This window comes from Typopeltis vanoorti, chromosome 13 (assembly GCF_054136105.1).
Source record: "Typopeltis vanoorti isolate ZY-2024b chromosome 13, IOZ_Tvanoo_1.0, whole genome shotgun sequence".
Lineage (NCBI taxonomy): Eukaryota > Metazoa > Arthropoda > Arachnida > Uropygi > Thelyphonidae > Typopeltis > Typopeltis vanoorti.
Window position 1 is genome coordinate 38,516,658 of NC_143561.1, and position 25,967 is coordinate 38,542,624.

The 25,967-nt window shown below is 35.8% G+C and overlaps 1 protein-coding gene across 1 annotated transcript in view; it reads left to right on the plus strand.

Annotated features, from left to right (window-relative positions):
* The window catches only part of LOC150100059 (succinyl-CoA:acetate/propanoyl-CoA:succinate CoA transferase), a 98,176-nt gene that overhangs the window by 47,124 nt on the left and 25,085 nt on the right, over positions 1–25,967 (plus strand). Inside the window, exon 5 of the mRNA XM_090402764.1 lies at positions 18,922–19,137. Coding sequence (XP_090258890.1) covers positions 18,922–19,137 — 216 coding nt within the window. The remainder of the gene's footprint in view (positions 1–18,921; positions 19,138–25,967) is intronic.

Sequence of the window (25,967 nt, forward strand, 5' to 3'; positions counted from 1 at the left end):
TTAAGTAGAGGGGTGTGGGCAAATATCAGAATGAACAATGAGACTTATTTGTGCCTATGGTGCCACACGGTTTTACTAAGGGAGAAGTGGAGTAATTTTTTGAGGCTTTAAAGAAAACTACTGACACAATGAAAAAGGAATTGTTCCTTGTTCCTTGGCAAAAAAATTTAACTAGCAGAAGAATTGGATAAGTACCAGATAGACATAATAGGGATAACTAATCTTTCTCAGCAGTAAATACAAAATGTTATATTCAGGCGATAACAATCAGGAAAAAGGTGTAGCAATAGTATTCAACACTAAATACAAGACTAATCTTCTTGAATGGCAGGCAATATTAAGTAGAGGGATGTGGGCAAATATCAGAATGAACAATGAGACTTATTTGTGCCTATGGTGCCACACGGTTTTACTAAGGGAGAAGTGGAGTAATTTTTTGAGGCTTTAAAGAAAACTACTGACACAATGAAAAAGGAATTGTTCCTTGTTGGAGATCTAAATAGCAAAGTAGGAAATAATTGTCAGAAATACAGAAATATTTGGGAAAATTTGGAGAAAAGAGCAAAACTAATAATAATGGCAAATACCTGTTGGATTTCTGCTCAGGACATGGACTGGTTATTACTAACACAATGCTCCAACATAAAAAATGTGCACAAATTCACATGGAGAGAGAGAAGAGGCAAGGAATAAGAAAAGTCTCATTGACTGTTATTGTTGATAGTGATGTTTTCTCCCTGGTGCAGGACACCAGCATGTACAGAGGATTTGAAATTGGAAGTGATCACTTGAGCAGGATAAAATTGAATTTCATATTGAAAAGAAGAATGTGTAAGAAAGCTTTAAAAGCGAATAAAAGTTGAGCAGCTCTCAGATGTGAACTATGGATATGTTTTTCTCCAGTGCTGTCACTGGAGAAAAAGATATCCTTGATGTATGGAGTAATTACTTTAAAAAATTGCTAAATGAAACAAGCAGTGACAGCACAGTGGTAAAAAACACTAAACAGTCATGCAGTCAGGAATATGAAGTAGAAAAGCTATCAAAACCCTGAAATGTGGAAATGCAGCAGGAGATAATATTGACCAGAAATGCTCAAGTATGAAGGTATAAAAATCTTGCAGTGGCTGCACTGGACAAATTCTGGATGATTGGAGTAGCTCTCATAGTATCCAGAGACAAACATAAGAAAGCTAAACAAAAAGGTAAATAAAACTGAATGTGAGAATTACACAGGTATTTCCCCAATGATTGTTACTGGTAAGATTTATCCAAGTATACTTGAGAAATGTTTGAGAAGGATTGTGGAAGGAAAGCTTGGTGAAGAAGCTGACCAAATAGAGGCTGTCAGGATGAGATTTTCACTTTACGATAAATAGTTGAGAAATCATGGAAATATAACAAATATCTGTACTTAAGTTTTTGTAGATCTGGAAAAGGCATATGACAAGGTGCCATTGTCTCCAAAAATGCTATTTAAAATGCTATAGTGATGATAAAGGTGAAATGAAAACAGGAGAAAAAGATATCCTTGAAGTATGGAGTAATTACTTTGAAAAACTGCTAAATGAAACAAGCAGTGATGACAGCACAGTGGTAAAAAACACTGACCAGGCATGCAGTCAGGAATACATATCCATACTTGAAGTAGAAAAAGCCATCAAAGGCTTGAAATGTGGAAAGGCAGCTGGAGTAGATGATATTCGACCAGAAATGCTGAAGTATGGTGGTATAAGAGTCTTACAGTGGCTGCACTGCATAGTTCAGAAAGCCTGGACAGAGGGACGAATTCCCGATGATTGGAGTAAAGCTCTCATAGTACCCATATATAAAAAGGGAAATAAGACTGAATGTGAGAATTACAGAGGTATTTCCCTACTGAGTGTTCCTGGCAAGATCTATGCAAGTATACTTGAGAAACGGTTGAGAAGAATTGTGGAAGAAAAGCTTGGTGAAGAACAAGCTGGATTCAGGCCAAATAGAGGCTGTCAAGATCAGATCTTCACTTTACGACAAATAGTCGAGAAAGCATGGGAATATAACAAAGATCTGTATTTAAGTTTTGTCGATTTGGAAAAGGCATATGACAAGGTGCCAAGAGAGAAGCTATTCAATACGCTGCAGTTATATGGTGTCAATGGGGCATTATATCAAGCAATACTTAGTCTTTATTTGAGTTGTGAGTCAGCAGTTAGAATTGAAGGAAGTTCAGGAAGATGGTTTAATGTTAAATCTGGTGTGAGACAAGGATGTACATTATCCCCTCTGTTATTCATTATCTATATGGATCACATTATGAAGGAAAGTGGTATTAAACCTGATATCAAAATTGGAGATGTTAATGTCAGCTCTTTGCTTTATGCGGATGATGTTATACTTCTAAATAAATCCGCTACAAGTCTGCAAGATTCTCTGACTAAATTGAATAGCTGTTGTTATAGATATGGTATGAAGGTCAGCAATAAAAAGACAAAGACAATGAAAATAGGCAGAATCATTGAAAATGTCAACTGTGTTGTGAATGGAGAACCTGTGGAACAAGTAAAACATTTCAGCTACTTAGGCACAATTTTTACTGAAGATGGTAAACTAAATATAGAAATAGACAACAGAATCAGCAAAGCTGGTATCGTGGGAAGTCAATTGAATAAATTCATATTGAATAAGAGAGAAATTAGTCGGAACACTAAATTAGCTGTATACAAGACTGTGTTCAAACCAATTTTAACTTATGGATCTGAGAGCTGGGTCAGAAGTAAAACACTTGACCAAAGACTAGAGACCGCAGATATGAGAGTCCTGAGAAAGATTAGAGGCGTGAACAGATGGCATCAATGGCAATATCATATTAAAAATGAGGATATTAGGAAAGAACTTGACATTGTCAGCATCCAGGAATGCATTAGCAGAGCTAATCTCAGATGGTATGGTCACTTAAATAGAATGGGAGAGGAAAGATTAGCAAAACAAGTGTTCTCTGCCAGGTTGGCAGGAGAACGACCCAGAGGAAGACCAAGATATAGGTGGATTGATACGGTACAAAGTGCCTTAGATGATAGAAATATAAGATCTGATAATGTTGGAGTCTTGACAAGTAACAGACTGATTTGGAGGAAAATTGTAGATAGGAAGTTACTAATGATGTAATTTTTTCATGTAGTACTGTCATATCCTGTACACCCCTTGAGGGTACATGGCAGGAATTTGATGATGATAATGATGATGATGATGATAGTTGTATGATGTCAGTGGGGTATTACATCAAGCGTTACGTAGTCTTTATTTGAGCTATAAGTCAGCAGTTAGAATTGAAAGAAGTACAAGAAGATGGCTTGGAGTTAAATCTAGTGTCAGACAGGTATGTACATTATCTCCTCAGTTATTCATTATGGATCACATTATGAAGGAAAGCAGTATTAAACCTGATATCAAAACTTGAGAGATGTTAATCTCATCTCTTTTTGTAGGTGATGTTATACTTTTAAATAAATCCAGCACAAGTCTGCAAGATTCCCTGACTAAATTGAATAACTATTGTAATAATTTTGGTATGGAAATAGGCAGAAAAGTTGAAAATATCAAATGTATCGTGAATGGAGAAATTATAGAACAAGTAAAACATTTCAGCTACTTAGGCACAATTTTTAGTGAAGTCAGTAAATTAAATATGCAAATAGACAACAGAATCAACAAAGCTGGTGTGGTGGGAAGTGAAGGGAATAAATTTATATGGAATAAGAGAGAAATTAGAAACACTAAATTAACTGTATACAAGGTGTTCAAACCAATTTTAACTTATGGATCTGAGAACTGGGTTAGAAATAAAACAATTGGCTGAAGACTAGAGACCATAGATATGAGAGTCCTGAGAAAGATTATGGGTGTGAACAGGTGGCATCAATGGTAATACCACATTAAAAACGAGGATATTAGGAAAGAACATGGCATTGTTAGCATCCAGGAACATGTTAGCAGATCTAATCTCAGGTACCCTTAGTATTATTTTGGTCTAGCTACTCACTGATGAGATCTCAATAAAGATTGAAACTGGTCTGGGTAGTGACCTCCCACCATAATGTATAACATCATACATCTCCTAGGAGATGGGTTTTACATTATGAGAAATACTAAGAATAGCAATCAGAACTTCCCCACCTTTGCTACGAGTTGCCCTAGTTTGGACTACATGCTTTAGATCACGCTAGTAGTCGCTGATACTTTTATAGTTGCTATATTCGGCATGAAACTCTTTGATTCTGATCTTTGAGTTTCTTATTCGGTTTTGAAACAATGTGGGATTTAATATCCCCTTAATTTTAAATAAATCTAAGATGGTATTATCACTTAAACAGAATGGGAGAGGAAAGATTAGCAAAAACAGTGTTCTCTGCCAAGTTGGCAATAAAAAGACGTAGAGGAAGACCAAGATAGAAGTGGATTGTTATGGTAAAAAGGGCCTTAGAAGACAGAAAAAGAAGATCTGATAATGTTAATCTTCACAGGTAACAGATTGATTTGGAGGAAAATTGTTGATACGAAGTTAGTAATGATGCAAGTTTTTCATGTAGTACTATCATAATATCCTGTACTCCCCATGAGGATATATGCAGGAATTTGATGATATGACTTGTGTGTTTGTGGTTCCACAAAAAAAAAAAAAAAAAAAAAAAAAAAAATTTCAGTATGAAAGAAGTAAAAGAATTTTTCAAGTCATTGGAGAAAGTAGCTGAGGAAAAGAATAAAGATTTTTTTAGAAACTTTAACCACAGATTATGAGATGAATCCTACACATAAAAATCTTTTGTAAAAATTTGGAGAAAACAGCATTGAAAATAATAAGCACTTGTCAGGTTTTTGCTTGGGGACATTGACTGGTCATTACTACACCATGAAATTTGCATAAATTATTTCATTTAATTACATTATTATTAATGTTTTTAGACTGGTCCAAGATACAAAAGTGTACAGGGAATTTGAAACAGAGAGTGACTGCAGTGTAGTGTTGATCCCGATAAAAAAAAAAAAAAAAAAAAATATATCTTCTGAAGTTTCAAAAAGAATGAACTATAAACAGTACTACATTTCTTCCGCTTCAAATGTACAAATATTAATGAAGTGGGGGGGGGGGTTTGAAAACAAATCTTAGAAACTATTTGACAAAATATGTAGAAAACATTGACTGACTCAGACAGATATATGTAATGAAGTTGTTTGCAAAGGCAGAAAAATAAGAAATCATTGGTGCTTAAGGGTCAAAGCTGTATAACTGAGAGGAGACCTCCACATAGCCTTTAAAGGAATGCGGAGAACCGACCAGGGCTTCTGACCTAATGTCCAATCCTCACCTTCTTGTGGTGCACCCTGTTGGGTATCTACTTGGATACTGAACGGACGAGGATGGGCTGGCAATTTGGGATTTAGCCGACCAAATTGTATTCTTATTGGTTAAACCAAAATATAGAATGATGGTACAACATGACAAAATTTCATGCCGGCTGGGGCGTCGCACGGTTAAACAAGGCCCCCGTTGTTTTCGCCAGGGAACCAGGGCAAACAGCGAAAAGTCAGCTACTGGAACAAATCTGAAAATAAACCCCAACTCAACATCACCAGAGTTAAAGATCGGTACTATCAACGTAAGAAGCCTGAATGGCAAAGAAATGGAGCTAGCTGAGGAATTAGATAAGTACCAAATCGACATAATAGGGGTGACTGAAACAAAAAAGACCAAAACCAGTGAGATCTTTCTGAGCAATAAATACAAAATGTTATATTCAGGCAATGACAATCAAGGAAAAGAAGCAGTAGCCATAGTATTCAACACAAAATTTGGGGCTAATCTTCTTGAATGGCAGTCAGTCTCAAGTAGAGTAATGTGGGCAAATATGAGAATGGGGAACTGGACAATGAGACTTATTTGTGCCTATGGTCCCACAGAAGGTTCTACTAAGGTAGAAGTGGAGGAATTTTTTGACGCTTTAGGAAAAGCAACTGACACAATGAAAAAGGAAAAGTTGGTCCTTGTTGGGGATCTAAATAGCAGAGTAGGAAATGATTGTGAGACATACAAAAATATTTTGGAAAAATTTGGAGAAAAGAGCAAAGCTAATAATAATGGCAAATATCTGTTGGATTTCTGCTCAGGACATGGACTGGTTATTACTAACACCATGTTCCAACATAAAAATGTGCACAAATTTACATGGAGAGAAGAGGCAAGGAATAAGAAAAGTCTCATTGACTATGTTATTGTTGATAGTGATGTCTTCTCCCTGGTGCAGGACACCAGAGTGTACAGAGGATTTGAAATTGGAAGTGATCACTATTTAGTCTTGAGCAGGATAAAATTGAATTTCATATTGAAAAGAATAACATGTAAGAAAGTTTTAAAGCAAATAAAAGTTGAGCAGCTCTCAGATGTGAGCTGTAGACTAAAATACACAAAGATTATTGAAGAAAAACTGAAAGAGTTTGAGAACAGGAATCAAACCTTGGAGATTCAGTGGCAAACTCTGAAGAAAACATTGATTGATTCTGCCAGAGAGGCATGTGGTGAGGTTGTCTGTAAGGATAAAAAAATCAAAACTCCCTGGTGGACACAGGAAGTTAAAGAGGCAGTGAAGGAAAAGAAGAAAGCATACCAAAAGTTCCTGTCAAATAAGTCAGCTTGTGCTCTTACAGAATACAGAGACAAATGTAAGAAAGCTAAACAGTGTGTAAAACTAGCTAAACAAAAGTCATGGGAGGACTTTGGCAAGAATATAGAAAATAAATATCAAGAAGGTGGCAAAATATTCTGGAGGTTGTTGAAGAAGCTTAAGAATGGAGGAAAGAGTACTATAAAAGGAATTAGAGATGATAAAGGTGACGTGAAAATGGGAGAAAAAGATATCCTTGAAGTATGGAGTAATTACTTTGAAAAACTGCTAAATGAAACAAGCAGTGATGACAGCACAGTGGTAAAAAACACTGACCAAGCATGCAGTCAGGAATACATATCCATACTTGAAGTAGAAAAAGCCATCAAAGGCTTGAAATGTGGAAAGGCAGCAGGAGTAGATGATATTCGACCAGAAATGCTGAAGTATGGTGGTATAAGAGTCTTACAGTGGCTGCACTGCATAGTTCAGAAAGCCTGGACAGAGGGACGAATTCCCGATGATTGGAGTAGAGCTCTCATAGTACCCATATATAAAAAGGGAAATAAAACTGAATGTGAGAATTACAGAGGTATTTCCCTACAGAGTGTTCCTGGCAAGATCTATGCAAGTATACTTGAGAAACGGTTGAGAAGAATTGTGAAAGAAAAGCTTGGTGAAGAACAAGCTGAATTCAGGTCAGATAGAGGCTGTCAGGATCAGATCTTCACCTTATAACAAATAGTGGAGAAATCATGGGAATATAACAAAGATCTGTATTTAAGTTTTGTCGATTTGGGAAAGACATATGACAAGGTGCCAAGAGAGAAGCTATTCAATATGCTACAGTTATATGGTGTCAATGGGGCATTATATCAAGCAATACTTAGTCTTTATTTGAGTTGTAAGTCAGCAGTTAGAATTGAAGGAAGTACAGGAAGGTGGTTTAATGTTAAAACTGGTGTGAGATAAGGATGTACATTATCCCCTCTGTTATTCATAATCTATATGGATCACATTATGAAGGAAAGTGGTATTAAACATGATATCAAAATTGGAGATATTAATGTCAGCTCTTTGCTTTCTGCGGACGATGTTATACTTCTAAATAAATCCGCTACAAGTCTGCAAGATTCTCTGACTTAATTGAATAGCTGTTGTAATAGATATGGTATGAAGGTCAGCATTAAAAAGACAAAAACAATGAAAATAGGCAGAATCATTGAAAATATCAACTGTGTTGTGAATGGAGAACCTGTGGAACAAGTAAAACATTTCAGCTATTTAGGCACGATTTTTACTGAAGATGGTAAATTAAATATAGAAATAGACAACAGAATCAGCAAAGCTGGTATGGTTGGAAGTCAATTGAATAAATTCATATGGAATAAGAGAGAAATTAGTCAGAACACTAAATTAGCTCTATACAAGACAGTGTTCAAACCAGTTTTAACTTATGGATCTGAGAGCTGGGTCAGAAGTAAAACACTTGACCAAAGACTAGAGACCACAGATATGAGAGTCCTGAGAAAGATTATAGGCGTGAACAGATGGCATCAATGGCAGTATCATATTAAAAACGAGGATATTAGGAAAGAACTTGACATTGTCTGCATCCAGGAATGCGTTAGCAGAGCTAATCTCAGGTGGTATGGTCACTTAAACAGAATGGGCGAGGAAAGATTAGCACAACAAGTGTTCTCTGCCAGGTTGGCAGCAAAACGACCCAGAGGAAGACCAAGATATAGGTGGATTGATATGGTACAAAGTGCTTTAAATGATAGAAATATAAGATCTGATAATGTTGGAGTCTTGACAAGTAACAGACTGATTTGGAGGAAAATTGTAGATAGGAAATTAATAATGATGTAATTTTTTTTCATGTAGTACTATCGTATCCTGTACGCCCCTTGAGGGTACATGGCAGGAATTTGATGATGATGATGGTGACCTACAATGGGCCAAATAACGATCCCGTTGTTTGGCTCATTTTTAGGTGTAGATGAATTTCACCACTTGAAAAAGTTAAAATGGCTTAAAAAAGTTGAACATTTGGTTAATAGAATACAGTTTTATGATTATCTAACCATAGCCTACTCACAGCATTAAATAGAGTGGAATAGAAAAAATGATCGAAGTAATGTAATATCTACTAATGTGAATTTGAACACTTTTTGCAGATGACCATGTGATAAATACACATGATTGTGAGGACAAACTTCAGAAAGCTATTCATAAACTAAAAGAAATTGCTGACGATTTCACAGAAAAATCAAAACTCTTGCTTTTAAACTCAAAATTCAACTAGAATGCATCACATTATGAAGGAAAGTGGCATTAAACATGATATCAGAATTGGATACATTAATTTCAACTCTTTATTTTATGCAGATGCTATACTCTTAATTAAATAAGTCTAGTACAAGTCTGTGGAATTCCTTAACTAAATTTAACTGCTGTAACAAATTTGCCTAAGTAGTAAAAAGAAATAGACTATGACATTTAAGATGCAGCTAACGTTAATAACATTAGCTGCATCCTAAATGTAGAACCTGTAGAACAAATAAAACATTAGATCTGTTTAGGCACATTGTTTAGTGAAGATGGCTGGAAAATTAAATAGCTTATTTAAATAGAAAATTAAATTAAATATTTAGTTAAATAATAAATTAAATTTAATGGACAAGAGAATGAACAAAGCTAGTATAGTCAGTGGGATAGTAAACTGAATAAACATGTATGAAATAAGAGAAAAAAATTAATCAAAACACTAAACCAGCTATATGCAAGATAGTGTTGAAACCACTCTCAACTTATAAATCTTAGAGCTGAGTTACAAATGACATTAATCCAAGATTAGAGACCACAGATATGAGAGTTCTGAAAAAAATCAGGGAAGTGAATGGATGGCATCAGTGGTAGAATCATATTAAGAAAATGAATGTATTAGGACAGACTTGACATTGTTAGCATTCAGAATCTGTGTGTGCAGAGCTAATTTCAGGTAGTATGGTTATTTATTTAAACAGAACGTTAGAAGGAAGGTTAGCAAAACAGTTGTTTGGTAGGAAAAAGAGTGAGAGGAAGACCAAGATCAAGGTGAATTGATGCAGTTAGAAATGTCTTAAGGTCTGAAATACGAGATCTGACAACATTGGAATCCTGACAGATAAGACTAATTTGAAGGAAAACTATCAGTAGAATATTAGTAATGTGTAAATGTTTCATGTAGTACTATTATTATTATATATCCTGAGGATCCATATGGGAGTTTGATGGTGTTGATGATTCAACTAGAAGCAAAATAGTGATAAATAATAAAATTTAGGCACACCTTTGTTCTTTTACTTATTTAGGATGCATGACTTCATATTGAAAAGAGAAGTTTCTTGTGAAGATCTTGTAAATTAATTTACAAGATCTTCACAGCAAGCCTATGCTAGCAGCTTGGAGTAATTGGACAAAAATAAAACCTATAACAAATTCCAATCAAACTTTTAAAGGCTACATGCAGGAAACTTATCTACTTCAAACTACCATACTGTCTCTTCCCTAGCCAAGGTGTCTGGGCACAAGTTCTTCCCTTCCATGTTTTTGCTAATTCACATCCAGGTGGTACCATAGCAACACTGCCCATAGACAAAACAATTTCTTGATGTCATTCTTCTCCTCCTCAGCTGAAGTGCATGGCTTCTGCTATACAATGAACAGTTCCTTACCTGTATCTTCTGATCTTTTGCTAGGAAAACTTCAGGCAAGTCTTGAATAGCTTCAGTACTAACAACTCATTTAGTTCTAATGAACTTGAAGACTAGAGAGATAACATAGGATGACAAGTCTACCATGAAACCACACTCCCACTGTCCTCACCTAAATTATATAAAAAATAATGGGAGTCATTTCTTGTACTCTCCTTCCTGATGATAACCATCAGTATGGATTTCAATCTCAGTCCACAGTAGATCTCTCCAACCAAGTCACATAACCCACATGCTGATAGGCTATGAAATGGTGTGGAGAAAATTATATGGTTGCTCTCAATATTTCCAAAAAAAAAAAAAACAGTTAGGTCTGGCTTAGAGGCTTATTCAGTCAACTACCCTGTTACTATCTGTGTACCCTTTAGAATTGGATGACAGAGTTTGACAGATGTAGTGGCTCAGAACTTTTCCACTTTCACCTATCCTGTGCTTCCTATACATAAACTAATCTCTTTCTCACTGATCTTAAATTCTATCCATAACTTTGCTGATGATAGTAGTATAACACTCCATTTTATGTCTGTATCTGACAAACATTGCAGTGTTCAAGCATTTGAATCTTTGTGATATTCCACAAACCTTAACTCCTTGCCATTTTCAGTGGAACAAGAACAGTCTTCTCATCTTCATTGCCATAAAGATAGTGTTGTCTTCTTTCTCTCAAGAAAGAGCTCATCTTACACCTCCTTACCTTTTGTTAATACACTGATCTCATACAGGACTAGATTGTTTTTTGTTTTGATACAAACAACAAAAAAAAAACTGTCCTTTTCTGCTCAACACACTACTTTCACCTGTACAACTCGAACCATAATTATACAGATCCCAGTTCTTCTTACCTTGGAATGTTGTTATATTTAGAGGATAGTGAACTGAAAACTTCTATTACAATTCTCAGCAATGTCTACAGGAGGACAGTTTATTTAAAGAATAAGCATGTCGTGCATGTTCATGCACAAACTCACTCAAGTTGTTCTGTTTCTGCTCTTGTATCTTTTCTTAGGTTGTTCTACCAAACTGCATTAAAAATGCACATAACTGCTGATCAGTACTGATTCTTCCATCTTCAAAAATCACTCAACTGAATTCTCATCCTCTGTCATTCCTTCTATCTGTGTCTTCTGGGCAACTGTTCTCATATAGTATTTGCTGAGCTGCATGAGAAAACTACCATAGGTTTCTTTCTTATCTTCTTTCCCACAAACAACACCGATATAATCCAGACTAGTAACATAGTATTTCTGCTTTGGAAGCCATTGTTATGCAATGTTATCATCTAACATCAATCCCTTCATTCCTTCAGGCATAAAAATAATTGCTTTTTTCGAGCATTTTTTTTTTTCCCATTAATATCAGTCCCACACACAAGGGATCGCAAGACTTATTATATGACAATGCCAATGTGGGTAAGTAGTTAGAAGGAGGAAAGGAAAATTTGTTTGTGTGTTGTTGAAGACCTGAATGTTATAATCATTCAAAAAATAGTATGGAAAAGCAGTGTAAAGAATGAAGGTGGGATGAGAAGTTGGTTCATTGATTACCATTTATTGTGCAGAATAGTTTCATTTTGCATTTGTTGTCATCATTATGTTTACCTTCTAATTTTGATAACCACCTGTATCATTTCATTAGAAGACTGTTCTTGTAATTAATCCAATCAATTAATCATTTTTCATTCCATTATTTTGAACTCGAAAATAACCATAATGGATAAAAGAAATTGGATAACCATCTGCCATTCCTAGCATATCAGTCGCTTATGTCTTCAAATACAGTCATACCCCGACTTACACGAATCCGTAGTTACGTGGTTTCTCATATGTACATATTCCCGTTCCGCTTCACGCCTCACCACTAGTTGTATCTTTCGCTCGCCGCATTCGCCAGTGTTGCACATGCTGTGAACAAGCACTGATGTGTTTCGTGTGGTCTCCATTCATACACAATTTTTATAGTCTACAAACCTTGCGATTGTTTAATGTTATGTTCTTGATAAAAATTTTATCACATAAAAAATAATAATGTCATCCAAAAGAAGCAAGTCCGATTCTTCTACAGCTATCAAGAAAAGAAAAACATTGACTTTGGAAACAAAACTCAATATTATTAAGGATTTTGAAGGCAGAATGAAAATTTGTGAGCTAGCAAAGAAGTTTGATCTACAGGAATCCACAGTAAGAACAATCATAAAAGAAAGGTTTACAGATTTTGGAGGACATAGATTCTAATGAGGAATGAAATGTAGCCACAAGACAAAAGGCAAGGAATAAAAAAATCATTAGCTTGCTATGAAGAAATTTTGTGTGAGAAGAAAAAGACATTATGCCGTCAGACGAATCTATTAGATTTTATGAAACCATCGACATCGAAATAACTTTCTTTTTTTTATGTATGAAAAACTACAATTATGATTATATTTCTTAAAAAAATAGGTGTTTTTGTAAACCTTTGGTCCCTATTAACTAATATTTTGTATGTTTGTATATATAAATTACATGCAAAATTATACCCTGGGTTACGCGCTTTTTGTTGGTCCCGCCTACCGTGTAACTTTGGGGTTTTACTGTAGTTCTTTTTATAGAAAGCCAGTGCACACTAAAAGAAACAGTCACACCATCTAGCATTACAATGTGGTATCTTTAAAACATTAACATATAAAGCTGGAGAACTGTTTGTTCCATTGACACAGCTCTTGTCATAGAATAGTTGCCTATACATACTTAAAAAAAAAAAAACTAGTGGTTCCAAGCCATGTAAAATAAATATTGCATGTCCCTCACCTCTATCCTCTCTTGACATATATAAGATCATACTAAAACTGTTTCCATCTCCTATACACAGGATACATCTGAAAAGATATCCCAAGTGCTATATGAATATAATGTACACGTCCTTTTAAACACTTCAATTCCACTGTAACCCACTTCAATTCCCTCTCTCACAATCATTCAGTTTTTGCCTTGTGCTTCTGCTACAGATATTTTCATGGACAGTTCTCTGCTGAATTGGCCACTATTATTCCTTCACTCTCCTCCAGAATCATTAAAACAAGAGCCACTGATAACCAACATTCTTTTACTCTCCATCTTAAAACTCACCAAACCAACTTCACTGCCTCCTCTTTTATTCCACCTACTTCTGTCCTTTGGAACTTCTGTCTTCCCCACTCTGCCTTCCCCCCAAAATTACAACTCTCAGCTGTTCAAGCAAAATGTGAACAGACTCCTCCTTTCTTCTATCCCCCCCCCCCCCACAGCACTAGTGTGTACTATAAGTCTTGTGGCCTTTCATGTATGGACCAGATATAAAAAAAAAAAAAAAATATGAAGCTATTGATCCTTATCCATTCTCCTAAGGGCAATCTCCATTCTTTGTATGGCATTTTAAGTCACTTTATATAATTCTGAATGTGCATGAAGTTTTTTTCAGCCATAATTTGAAACAACCTCTTATGAAACAGGTGATTCATAGCATTGCTCATAGATGATCGATTGCATTGTTTCATACTACATACAGGGTGATTATAATTAAAGTTCACATTTGAAAGGCTGTAACTGGGTAACTACTCAGCAGAATGATTTCTTATATAACACGATGATGTGTGCAGCAATGGAATTTTATTTTGTGCAAAAACCAGTGCTAGTTCTTAAAATTAGCACTAGAACAATATGTGGTGCTGCAATGGTGTAGTGGGTAATTCAAAATGTAGGGTACACACAGTGCATTGTGTGGTTACACAATAATATGCTCAGTGTGTTGTCCTCTGTTGTTGGTAACATGCTGAAATTGCAAAATCACATACTCAACCATAGAACGTAGAGTTTCATTCGAAATGTTGTGGATTTGGCATGTAATGTTTTTAGAACTAATATTGATTTTTATGCAAAATAAAATTCCATTGCTGTACACATCGTGTTAAATATTAAATCGTTCCACTGAGTAGTTACCCAGTTACTGCCTTTCAAAAACATCAACTTTAATTATAGTCATCCTGTATATCTTTGATGGAATATTTGATCTTGTTTATTGCTAATACAATCTCAAGTTGTCAGCAGTAGGAAGGCACCAGATATTCAGTTGTTGTTTTTTTGGTATTCAGCCAATGCATTATGCTTTTCAATATTCTGCTTTAGCCAGATCACTAGAAAAATTCAGTATTCAGCCAGCTGAGGCAGAAAAATTCCTGTTACATATTGTAACAAATGCAGCAAATCAGGAAAAGCCTCTCCTTACTTTATGTGACTGCATACAAAGGCTTGTTGCATTTTTGGTATTTTTATTTTAGTTCATATTATGTAGTGTTAAAAGTTGTCTTAAAATGTTGAAAAATAGTATAGTTTGGGCCATGAATATTAAAAAAAAAAGCCTTTAGAAGTTTTACTCATACAATTTATGTGGAAATTCAAAATTTAAAAAATATAAATATGCAAACAACAAAATAAATTGAAATATCAAACCATGTTGCAAGAACAATTAAGCACTCAGAATCAAAAGTAAATCCATTAAAACAACAAACATTATTTGACATTAATGAATAATCAATAAAAAAAAAAAAGCTGTAGATAACAAATGAGTAAAATCTTTCCATTATGCTATGGCTGAAATGACTGCATGGAATGGACAAACCATACTCAATTTTTCAAAAAAAAAAAAAAAAAAAAAGGATTTCAAAGGCTTAATGAGTAAACTTACTCTGCAGTACAATTTCTCAGAGAAAATTTTCTTTCAGTACCAGCTACCAGTGTACTCATTGAAAGAGTTTTCTTAAGGAATGGGTTGTCTTAGTTTGCACTGCTTAAAATAACACAATTTCTGGCTAATTGTCCATACATTTGCCTTTTATTAGTGCATTTAATAAAGGTTTCACTGCCCTGACAATTGTTTCAAACTGGTTGCTTTTCTTCAGAGACCAGTCAATACTAAAGCAATCCTATGTCAGAGAGTTGTATTAAAGTTGTAAAATACACTCTCTGACATTGGATTGCTTTGTATTAAATAAGAGTTTTTGCTCTCTTAAGGCTTTTGTCTGATCTCTGAAGAGAACCAACCAGTTCAAAATAGCTGTCAGGCCTTTATCAAATGCACTAATAAAAGGCAAATATATGGACTCATGGGCACCTGTCATGTTCTTTTAAGTAGTGCAAGCTAAGTCACCTCCGATGCCAAGGATTGTATTCTCATAAGTTTATTGGTCAAAATTACGAAACTTTCATAGTTTCTACATACATTCAGCTTTACTTTGCTGAATGAAGTGTGTGACTCTTTCTTTATTAAGTCAGTAGTTTCATTCATTTTTCTCATTTCATTCTGTAGTTTTTGTATGTAGTTTTTAATATGATAAATAGAACATTGTAGATCTGATAATACTGGCAGTGGGGTCAAAACATTTGGTCCATAATATAAGTGAATCTACATTATATTGATTTTATATTTTTCTGTAATAGATAAGAAAGATGTGACTTGCACTATGTCAAGTAAAAGAAAATAATGAAATTTCTTAATATTGGGAAAAAAAGGTTCTGATTACATTGGTTTTTTTAATAAACAAATCTTGAGTTAACTGTTACTCTCTCTCTCTCCCTCTCTCTTTTCTTTTTTGCAATTTCCACAATTGATTTCAAATAAAGGATATGAATTCTATTTAAATTTTTTGATTCTAGCCACTGAAGTGCAGTTTCTTTCTGCTCACAAATGTGACTTCAGTTTGCGCCATGGAGAATTTAGAGCATTTGTTATAATCATCTGGTCATTTAAGCATTTGTAAGTTGGATATAGTCATCATCTATGTGGATCCATTCATCAATGTCTTGTTGACATTCCCTTGTGTAATTTATTCAAACTCTTATTCTTAATCATTTTCTTTTTTCCTCAGAGTTAGATGAATGCCTCAAGCAAAACTCTCTTTCTCTCTCTCAACACTTCTCATTTCAACATGCTGATATGATTCCCCATCTAAATCTAAAACATTGCCCAGCATGATCTGCTTCAGGCATTCTGTTATAGATACTTCCTCATCAGTTATTCATCTGATTAAATTTTTCTTTTGTACATTTTAAAGGTTGGTATAATGCCCTTGATCCAAATGTTGGATCTTGGAGGTCATAGTCTTTTGCAAATAGCTCAACTTTATTTTGCCAACATGATTTATAAAGACAGAATAAAGTTGAGCTATTTGCATGAAGGTGGGTAAGACAGGTTGTCCAGCAATAAAAGTGCTTTCAGTTCTGTATTTTTTTTCCTTAAATGATCACACTCTGATGACACAAAGGGTTTATGAAACCATTCCTTGAAAAATCTATGCTGTCATCCAAACATTCTTGCTTTGGTGATACAAAAACACTAATGCCGTGTCTTTTGGGTTGGAGACTCTTATGGGACTCAGTTTTCTACACAGAGTGGTTTAACTTTGTGGATATAGTCATCATTATCTTTGTGGGGTGCCAGTTTTATTGACACGAAAGAGCAGTGTTGCCTTGTTGTTCATCATCTTAAAACCCTGTGCCTTTTGGTCATTGGATATACAAGTTAGTTGTCTGATCAAGAAGTATGTAGGAACAAAGTCTTGGTTCACTGCTTTTGTGTGATAACTTTTAATTGTGATGAATAATCAGCAGCAGTGTTGATGTCTGCAGATCAAATTTCTTCTGAAATTGCAACCTGAATAATTCTATGCTGTTTCTTTTCTTTTTTTTTTTTTTTTTTATTTGTTACAAGTTGAGTAACAAATAATTTTGTTACTCAACTTGTTTTGTATACTACAACATTTTTATGGCCTACTAAAAAAATGTTAGACCATATGGTGTATTAGTATCATTGGTAGGTTAAAGAAATAACTTTCACTCTGAGTAATGAAAAATCACCCGTTATCTAGCACATGCACTATCATTTAGTCCAGTACCACCTCATTTTCTACTTGAATCTTGTTTGTAAGCTTAGGTGTTGGATGTTATTCATAACTTATATTAACGGTATTACAAACACCAAAACAGAACATTAAATTGCAAAAAGATGTTCAATGACTGGCTTATGTTTTGTTGGATTTCAAACCACCAGCCTCAGAGCACAATATATTACATGCAACATGAGTGAAACAGTTCAAATTGTAATGGACAAACGATCTTAAAGTCCTTGCATATGAGGACTCTGAGGCTGCTGGTTTGAAATCCAACAAAACTTAAGCCAGTCATTGAACATCTTTTTTGCAATTTAATGTTCTGTTTTGGTGTTTGTAATACCGTTAATATAATCTAAAAATAGAAAAAATCTTTAACCCCACACATGTATAAATGTACTATGGGTTCAGATATAAACCCTTCATGGGTAGAGCCACATTAAAAAAAAATTAATGGATCTTCCTGTCTGTTCGTAGCAGGCCAGTCACATGGCACTTCATACAATCCAGTATGTGCAAGAGGATGGAGTTTGTCCTTAGGAGTACAGATCAGAGTTGCTAATTTGATATGTGGTTTAAGATTGTATTTTATAAGTACGTTGGCTTTCTTTTCAGATTATGTGGTTAAGTGGGATAGTGTGTTAGTGAGATTGTGAGTTAGTGTTTTGAGAATTCCATATGGTTGTGCTGGATGATGTGATTGTTTATCTAGACATCTCCCAGCATGTGCATATATGTTGACTTTCTATAAATGGAAAAAGATTATGAGCCACCTGAAAGGTGAGTGACTAATGTGTCAAGAAAAGGCAAACAGTGATTTGATTCTTTTTTCTGATGCAAAGTGAATTTTTGGATCTTGACTTGTAAGGTAAGTTGCAAAGGAATCCCAAGAGCCTTAAGGTTTGAAATTTTGAAATCCATGTAAAAGTTGGCTAGGGAAAAGAGGCAAGGAATACACATTTTAATACCATTAATTTGTTTATTGGTAGAAATTTCCTTTCAAAGTAAAGTAACCTATATATAGTAAATTTGAATCATTCAAAGATATTGGGTGCCTGTGTGTGTGGGGGGGGGGGAATTAGACTATTAAATCAAGATTGCCAGTTAGTGGTATGTCAGTAAATAATTATGTGATTTTTTTGCTAGTAACTTGAAATGCACAGATTTTTAAATAGAAGTAGTTAAGCAGGGGGAGGGCAAGTGACTTAACTGTTGGAGCAAGTTTATAAGTGGGACTATCTAGCAACTATATGATATAAGGCAGTATTGGATTTATAGATTTTAGAAAAAATCTATAGTTATTTCTTTATTGTTTCTTTGTTAGCAAGAAGTAACTTTTTCTGTTATTTACAAACTCTTAATGAACAACAACTGTAATAGGTGTTTATCTCTGAAGATGCTGGTTTGAAATCCACCAAAATATAAGCCAGTCAGTAAACATCCTTTTTATAATTTAATATTTTGTTTTGGTGTTGTAATACCATCAAAATAAGTTATGAATTTTCCACTATTCTATACAAACCTTGAATTGGTTTGTATAGAATATTTGGGAATTAGATTTAATGATTATATAATAAATATAAGGTATGTGTATATGTTTTTTCTGCATATAAAATTGCTTCTTTTTCAGGTATTGGCTCAATACCAGATGCAGTCTTAGCCAGTCTGAAAAATCATAAAGATCTAGGAATACATTCTGAAATGTTCAGTGATGGTGTTGTTGATTTAGTTGAGCAGGGATGTATAAATAACCGTTGCAAAGATATTCAACCAGGAAAGATTGTGGGAAGTTTTACCATAGGGACTCGTCGTCTTTTTGACTTCATGGACAACAATCCATTTATAGGTTAGTGATTATTATTATTATTATTATTATTATTAAACAAGACCTCATGGAGTCAAAGAATCATCTAGGAGGTCCTTTTATCTCGCACACATCTCATCATACCTGGTCTTAAACACATTCAAACTCCTTGCAGACACCACACTCTCAGGCAAGGCATCCCAATCATTCACAACTCTGCACGAAAAAAACCTGCCTCTCACTCCCCTACTCACACCCTCTTTATACAGTTTCCAGGGATGACCTCTGGTTCTCCCACTATTCTCTGTAGAACTTCTCCACCATTGATCCTATAACAACCCCTTACCAACTTGTAGGTCTCTATCATATCTCCCCTCTTCCTTCTCTCCACTAGACTCTGCAAATTACATCTTTTCAATCTTTCCTCATACTCGACATTCCAGAGGTCAGAAACTACCTTAGTCAGTCGCCTTTGGACCCTTTCCAACATCTCTTCATCCTTCGGAAAACCAGGTGACCAAATCTGGGCACAATAGTCCATGTGTGGCCTAATCAAAGCCTTATACAATGGAACAAGAATCTCCCTACTTCTACACGTCAGTGTCCTCCTCATCATTCCCAGAAGTCTTTGTGTTGTCTTCACAATTTTGGCGATGTGTCCCCTAAATTTTAGATCCTTATCCACTATCACTCCCAGATCTCTTATTTCCTCTACTTCCAACAATATATTCTCACCAAGCATAAATTCTGCATCCCATCTTTGTTTTCCAAATTTTAAAACCTTACATTTTGCAACATTGAACTCGCATCCCCATTTGCTTGCCCAATCACTCAATTTATTCAAGTCTTTTTGCAAGGCCACAACATCTTCACTACTCTTTATGGTTCATCCCAACTTTGCATCATCTGCAAACAACTGAATATCTCCATCCAAATCTTCGCCAATATCATTAATATACAAGTTAAATAGTAATGGCCCTAAAACAGATCCCTGAGGCACTCCACTAGTGACTTTCCTTTTCCTGGATATTGCACCCCCATACACAACTTGTTGATACCTATCAGATAGCCAGTCTCCAATCCAATGCACTAATCTAATATCCAACCCCATCTGCTCTAGTTTGACTGTCAACTTATCATGAGGTACTCTATCAAAAGCTTTTGCAAAATCCAAGTATATTACTGTGTATCCTTCTCCTCTGTCCAAGGAAGCAGTCACTTTATTGTAATAAGTAAGTAGATTACTAAAACACGACCTCCCTTTAGCAAATCCATGCTGTCCATCAAAGATTATACCATTGTTGTCAACCCAACTCTGGATCCAAGTTCTCACAAGCTTCTCCAACAACTTAACCACAACACCTGACACACAGATAGGCCTATAGTTTTTGATGCTTGAGTTCGATCACCTCCTTTATGAAGTGGCACAATCTTGCCCTCCTTCCACTCTTTAGGGACTTGACCAAGTGCAAGACTCGTATTAAAAAAATATGTCAAGGCAGGTGTCAACTCTCTGGCACATTCCTTCAGAATACGCAGTGATATATTATCAAGTCCCACAGCCTTATTTACATCTAGTTTACTCAACTCCCCAAACACCTCTTGCTCACTTACAGTCAGTCTCTCCTCCCCATCATCATCTGCTCTTAATCTCTCCATGAAGTCACATTCACAAGATTGAAAGATATTTATGAACTGCTCATTAAGTATCTCCACCACACATTCTGCAACAGCTGTCTTTATACCATTTCCTCCAATCAATGTCATCCTTCCATAATCATTCTTTCTTTTGCTGGCTACATATCAAAAGAACTCCCTAGGATTCTTTTTAGCTTCATTAGCTAACTGCTGTTCATACCTTTCTTTAGCTACTCTCACCAACCAAGTCACCCTCCTTGCCTGGTCTTTGTAGACCTCATGAAATTGGTTACTTCCACTTCTCTTATGCTGCCTCCACAATGCCCTTTTTCTCTGTATTGCATGCTTAATCTCTTTATTCATCCATCTCACACCTACCTTATTTAACCTTCTCACCCGTGGTATACATTTAGACATTGCATCCACTAAATATTTTTTGAAAATCCCCCAAGCTGCATTGATCTCTTTTCCAGCTAACTCCTCATTCCATGCTACACCTGCAAGCTGTCTCCTGAGCTCTTCATAATCACCCCCCTTGTAGTTCCACATATACCCTTTTTTCACAGGGGTCCTTGCACTGCTGGCAACCACCCAAGTAATCACCTCATGGTCACTTTCACCAATTGGTGGATGATTTGATACCTCATTGATAATTACATCCTCCGATGAGATGACCAAATCCAAGACCCTTAATCCTCTTGTGCCCTCTGTTACATATTGTCTGAGGTAGTTATCCCTCAAAAACTCAAGAAACTCATTTTCTTTACTTTCAGTTGCTATCTCTTCATTCCAGTCTATATTGCCATAATTAAAATCACCCATAATGATCACCCTTTTCTTATTTGCTTGGCTTATTTGACTATACATTTCACTATCACCACCATCCACATTACCAGGTCTATAACAACATCCCACCAAGTATTTGATTCTATTCACCTCTATCTCACACCATACTGCCTCAAAACCACTGATCCCATTTCCCTCTTGCATCTCTACCTTGTATGGACATAACTCTTTCTCTATCATCAATAGCACTCCCCCTCCCTTTTTACCCCTTCTATCCTCACGAAACACATCATACCTTTCCATCTCTATTCCTGTCAGGATGTCATCCTCATCTAACCATGTGTCACTTATTCCAACAATCTCTGGGTGCACAGACGCAATTAGTGCAACTATTTCATCCGCCTTGTTTCTTATACTTCTAGCATTGGTATACAAACACAACAACTCATTTCTGGATCTACAGCTAGTTCCACTGATACCACTCACTCGATGTGATCTCTCCATGCTGGACTGGGGCCATTTCCCTTTCTGCTTCTTCATTTTAGAACCCTTTGCAATTCCATCTGTTTCCTTTTGATCCCTGATCATCCCATTACTTTCCTGCCTACACATGCTCTCACCTCCTCTTGGAGCATCCACCTTTCTCACGCTGTGTATCCCTGTCCACCCTGAGCCTCCCCGTTTCCCTGCTCCTCTTGCACACCCGTTCTCTCATTTTCTATACTCATACCACTCACTTCCCCATTCATTTCCACTCCTTCAATCTCTCCCGTCTTACTCTCCTGCTCTTCCACATCACTCCCCTCTCTATCTGATTCATTCTCTCTATTCACTTCTCCACTTTCCAGCAGCAGTCTCTCCAAGCGACTCACACCATAACCACTCAAATGCAGTCCATCGCTCCCATACAGCTCACTTCGTCCCTCAAACTCATTCCACACATTAACAAACTGTACTCCCATCTCCTCACACATTTCAGCCAGAATATCATTCATAATCCTTGCTCTCCGCCTCATTTCACCACAATCATACCTAGGCAACACACTGACTACCCTTCCTGTCACACTATTCTCCTTTATCTTTCCAAGCAGTCTCCTGACATTCATTTTGACATGCTCTTTGTTCTCTCTCAAATCATTTGTACCAATTAATACAATTAACTCTTTTGCTCGTTCCCGCCTCATATTCAATGCCTCAATCACTCTACTCATTTTACTGCCTGGAAAACATACCTTGTGCATTTTATCCTCTAGCACACCTTTAATAATGGAGTTGCCATACAACGCCACTCGCTCATCTTTTGTTAACTCTTTCATGCCATCATGATTTATTTTAATAGTTTTGACCTGAATTCTCTTAATTTCATTCCGCATCCATGTCATTTCTTGCTTCATCCAATCCAATTCACCTTCCGAACCTCGTGACACATTCACTCTATCATTAAATCTTTCTAACTCTCGACCCCCTCTTTTCACTTTCCCTCTCATTCATCCTTCTTTGTTTCCGTACTTTCGGTCCAACATGCGTCCAGCTTTCGCTATCATTCTTCTCACTTTTACTGTCATTCATCTTTCTTTGGTTCAGTACTTTCGTTCCAACATGCGTCCAACTTTCGCCATCAGTCATTCTTTTTTTGCTATCATTCATTCTTTCGATTTTTTTTACTTGCGATTTCTGCATCACGCCATTTCTACTTTCATTCGTTCTCTCAATTTCGTTTCTTTCCGCCTCACTTTCGTCCCTTTTAACATCCGTTACGGTTGTCAAATTGCTCTTTTTCTTTTTTCCTGATTTTTTAACATTTTTTCTCCTGTCTTCTCACCATCCTTCTCTTTCAAATGTGCACTCGCGACACAATCGGTACTAGCACTTTCTGTCATCAACTTCATATTCGCATTCATCAATTCCTCGTTCAGGTCACGTTTCACACACACCCTTCTTCCATCTGCACTAAACATCCACAAATCATTTATGTAATCGAAGGAATACATATAACAGACCTCACACTTAACGAACCGACTGAAATCCAAATTAAAATCATGGAATGACAATGCCGCCGCCATTTTTTTTTTTTTTTTTTTTTTTCTCTGCAGGTTACTAGGTCTAATATTAATGTTTTCATATTTAGTTTAAGCAAGAAAAAAAACCCCACACTAATAATATCGGTAGCGTACAACGTTTACAGCCGCTCTTACTTAAACAATTACGCATATATACTTAATTATTCCTAGTAAAACTTATCTGAATCAGGAGCTCTTCAAAACACGTCCGTAGCGCTTGACCCACTAGCGCCCTCTCCAAGATACCAGCCTTTTTGAGTACGTTTGTATATTTCTTTCACCAGTAGACTTAAGTCCATATTGAGTAGCAGTGCCATAAAACATGCATTCATACTTTATATCTTTGCAATAAGTATAACTGCTACCATATATGTTCAAGGTTGGTTTATGAGAGGAAAACTGAAGAAAATAAACCTCAAACTTTGGCCACAGTCCACCTCAGTTCTGAAGGGAAAAAAATTAACAGCAGGAACCACATACTGAGTAATCATATTGTAGCCAAACCAGTACACTTAACATGATCTTCACACTTTTTTTTTTTTTAATTCTTGTATTTTTTGGCATCTAGCCTCATAACTTCAATGACACTACTTCAACAGAAGAAAAACATAAGTTCTGTTCTAGTCGCTAACTAGAGGAACTTCTAATGATTTGTGGGGGGGGGGGGTTCTGAGGTTAATTGATCTTAACCTCAGGAAAGTAGCTCTCCTCCTCCCCTTCCTGAAAAGTCAGGATTTGTTACTGAAGTCCAAAAAATTGACTGTAGGACTTCCATTATTTTTTCACAGTGATACTGGTTAGAGCTAGGAACACAAGATGTTGATGGTTATCAGCCATGCTCTATGTTCATGATGATCATTGAGGTTGAAGACTATAGCTGTCTACTAATTTTCACAACTTATGGCTTTAAAGAATTTTGCTTGCCTTCTTTGGAAATGAAAAGACTTTGGAGGAGAGAAGGAGGATATTTTTATTTATTATTTTTTTAAACATATTTATACTCAAATACATACAATATTAACACTAAATAATTATCGTACATAAATTTTTAATTAATCTAGCCTCCAGCCAAAACAACCATCTAATTTCTATCTCATAAATAAATTCTCCGCTTCTATAATTGGTTTCCAACAACCATTTGACATATTTTCAGCCATTAGAGTAAAAACTAAATTTTGTATACTTCTTCTAATACTCTACTTCACTATCTTTTTATTATGAATATAACAAACCCCCTCTTACCTATCTTATATCTCCCAGCTAAATTCAACAAATTACTACCTACTTATTTATTTATCTTATGGCTTGTACACATGGTTAAAAGACAATAAGATAAAATACACATAAATATAGATAAGATACACACACATATATGATAATATAAATAAAAAGTAAAACATCTACATTCAGGCAAAATACAAACATGAAATTTATGACAAACATCAGAGAAAAGATTAATCATATTTTAACATTTAGGTTTTTAATCCAATCGATTGCCTCTGGGGATAGGTCAAAAATATCCTTAAAGTACCTGGATATGCTGTCAGCTCACGTTCCTGTACTATATGGCAAATGGTTTAGGTCTTGGCTCCACAGGGACAGTAGTGATTTGATATCTCACCCCACTTTGAAAGTAAGTCTCCACATACATCATGGCCTGTACGAATCCTGTTAGCCGTCGTCCATATATTCCTGGGCAGGTCAAATCCAGATAGTTTTTGGAAGATGTTTATGTAATTACGAACTTTAGGTGATACTGCTTGGGACCACAGTACATCCCACCTACTCACCATACTGTCATTCTGGCTAAGAAGATTATGGGCAGTTTTTATAGCAGATCTTCTGGATTTTAGACTTAGATAAAGCATCTGGAATAAATTCATGTATTGGGAGGTTTCGTTTATTTAAAATTCTTTTATATTCACAAAGCAAGGCTTCCTGTCGTCACCGTTCCGGAGGAGCAATATGGCTCAAAGCGGAGAGCCATTGTAAGGGTGTACTCCTAATGCAACCTGTTATTAAATGCATAGTGGAGTTAAGTTGAGCACCTAGTTTGTTGACATGGTAACTATTCAGCCAGACAGGAGTGCCATACTCTGCTGCACTGTAAACTAGTCCCATGATGGTGCACCTCAGAGTTGTGACACTTGAACCCCATATAGTACCACAAAGCTTCTGAACTATGTTGTTTCTGGTGGGAACTTTAGCAGCGATATTAATGATATGCTGTTTATAAGACAGAGTTCTATCCAGAACTCTGTCTGCAAGGAGATGTGCTTTGGATTATGGGAGATACTAAGGAAAGTGATCAGAGCTTACTCCACCTTTACCATGAGTTGCCTCAGACCTGAAAATATTTCAGGCGCCAACTTGACTTACCTGCTTGTT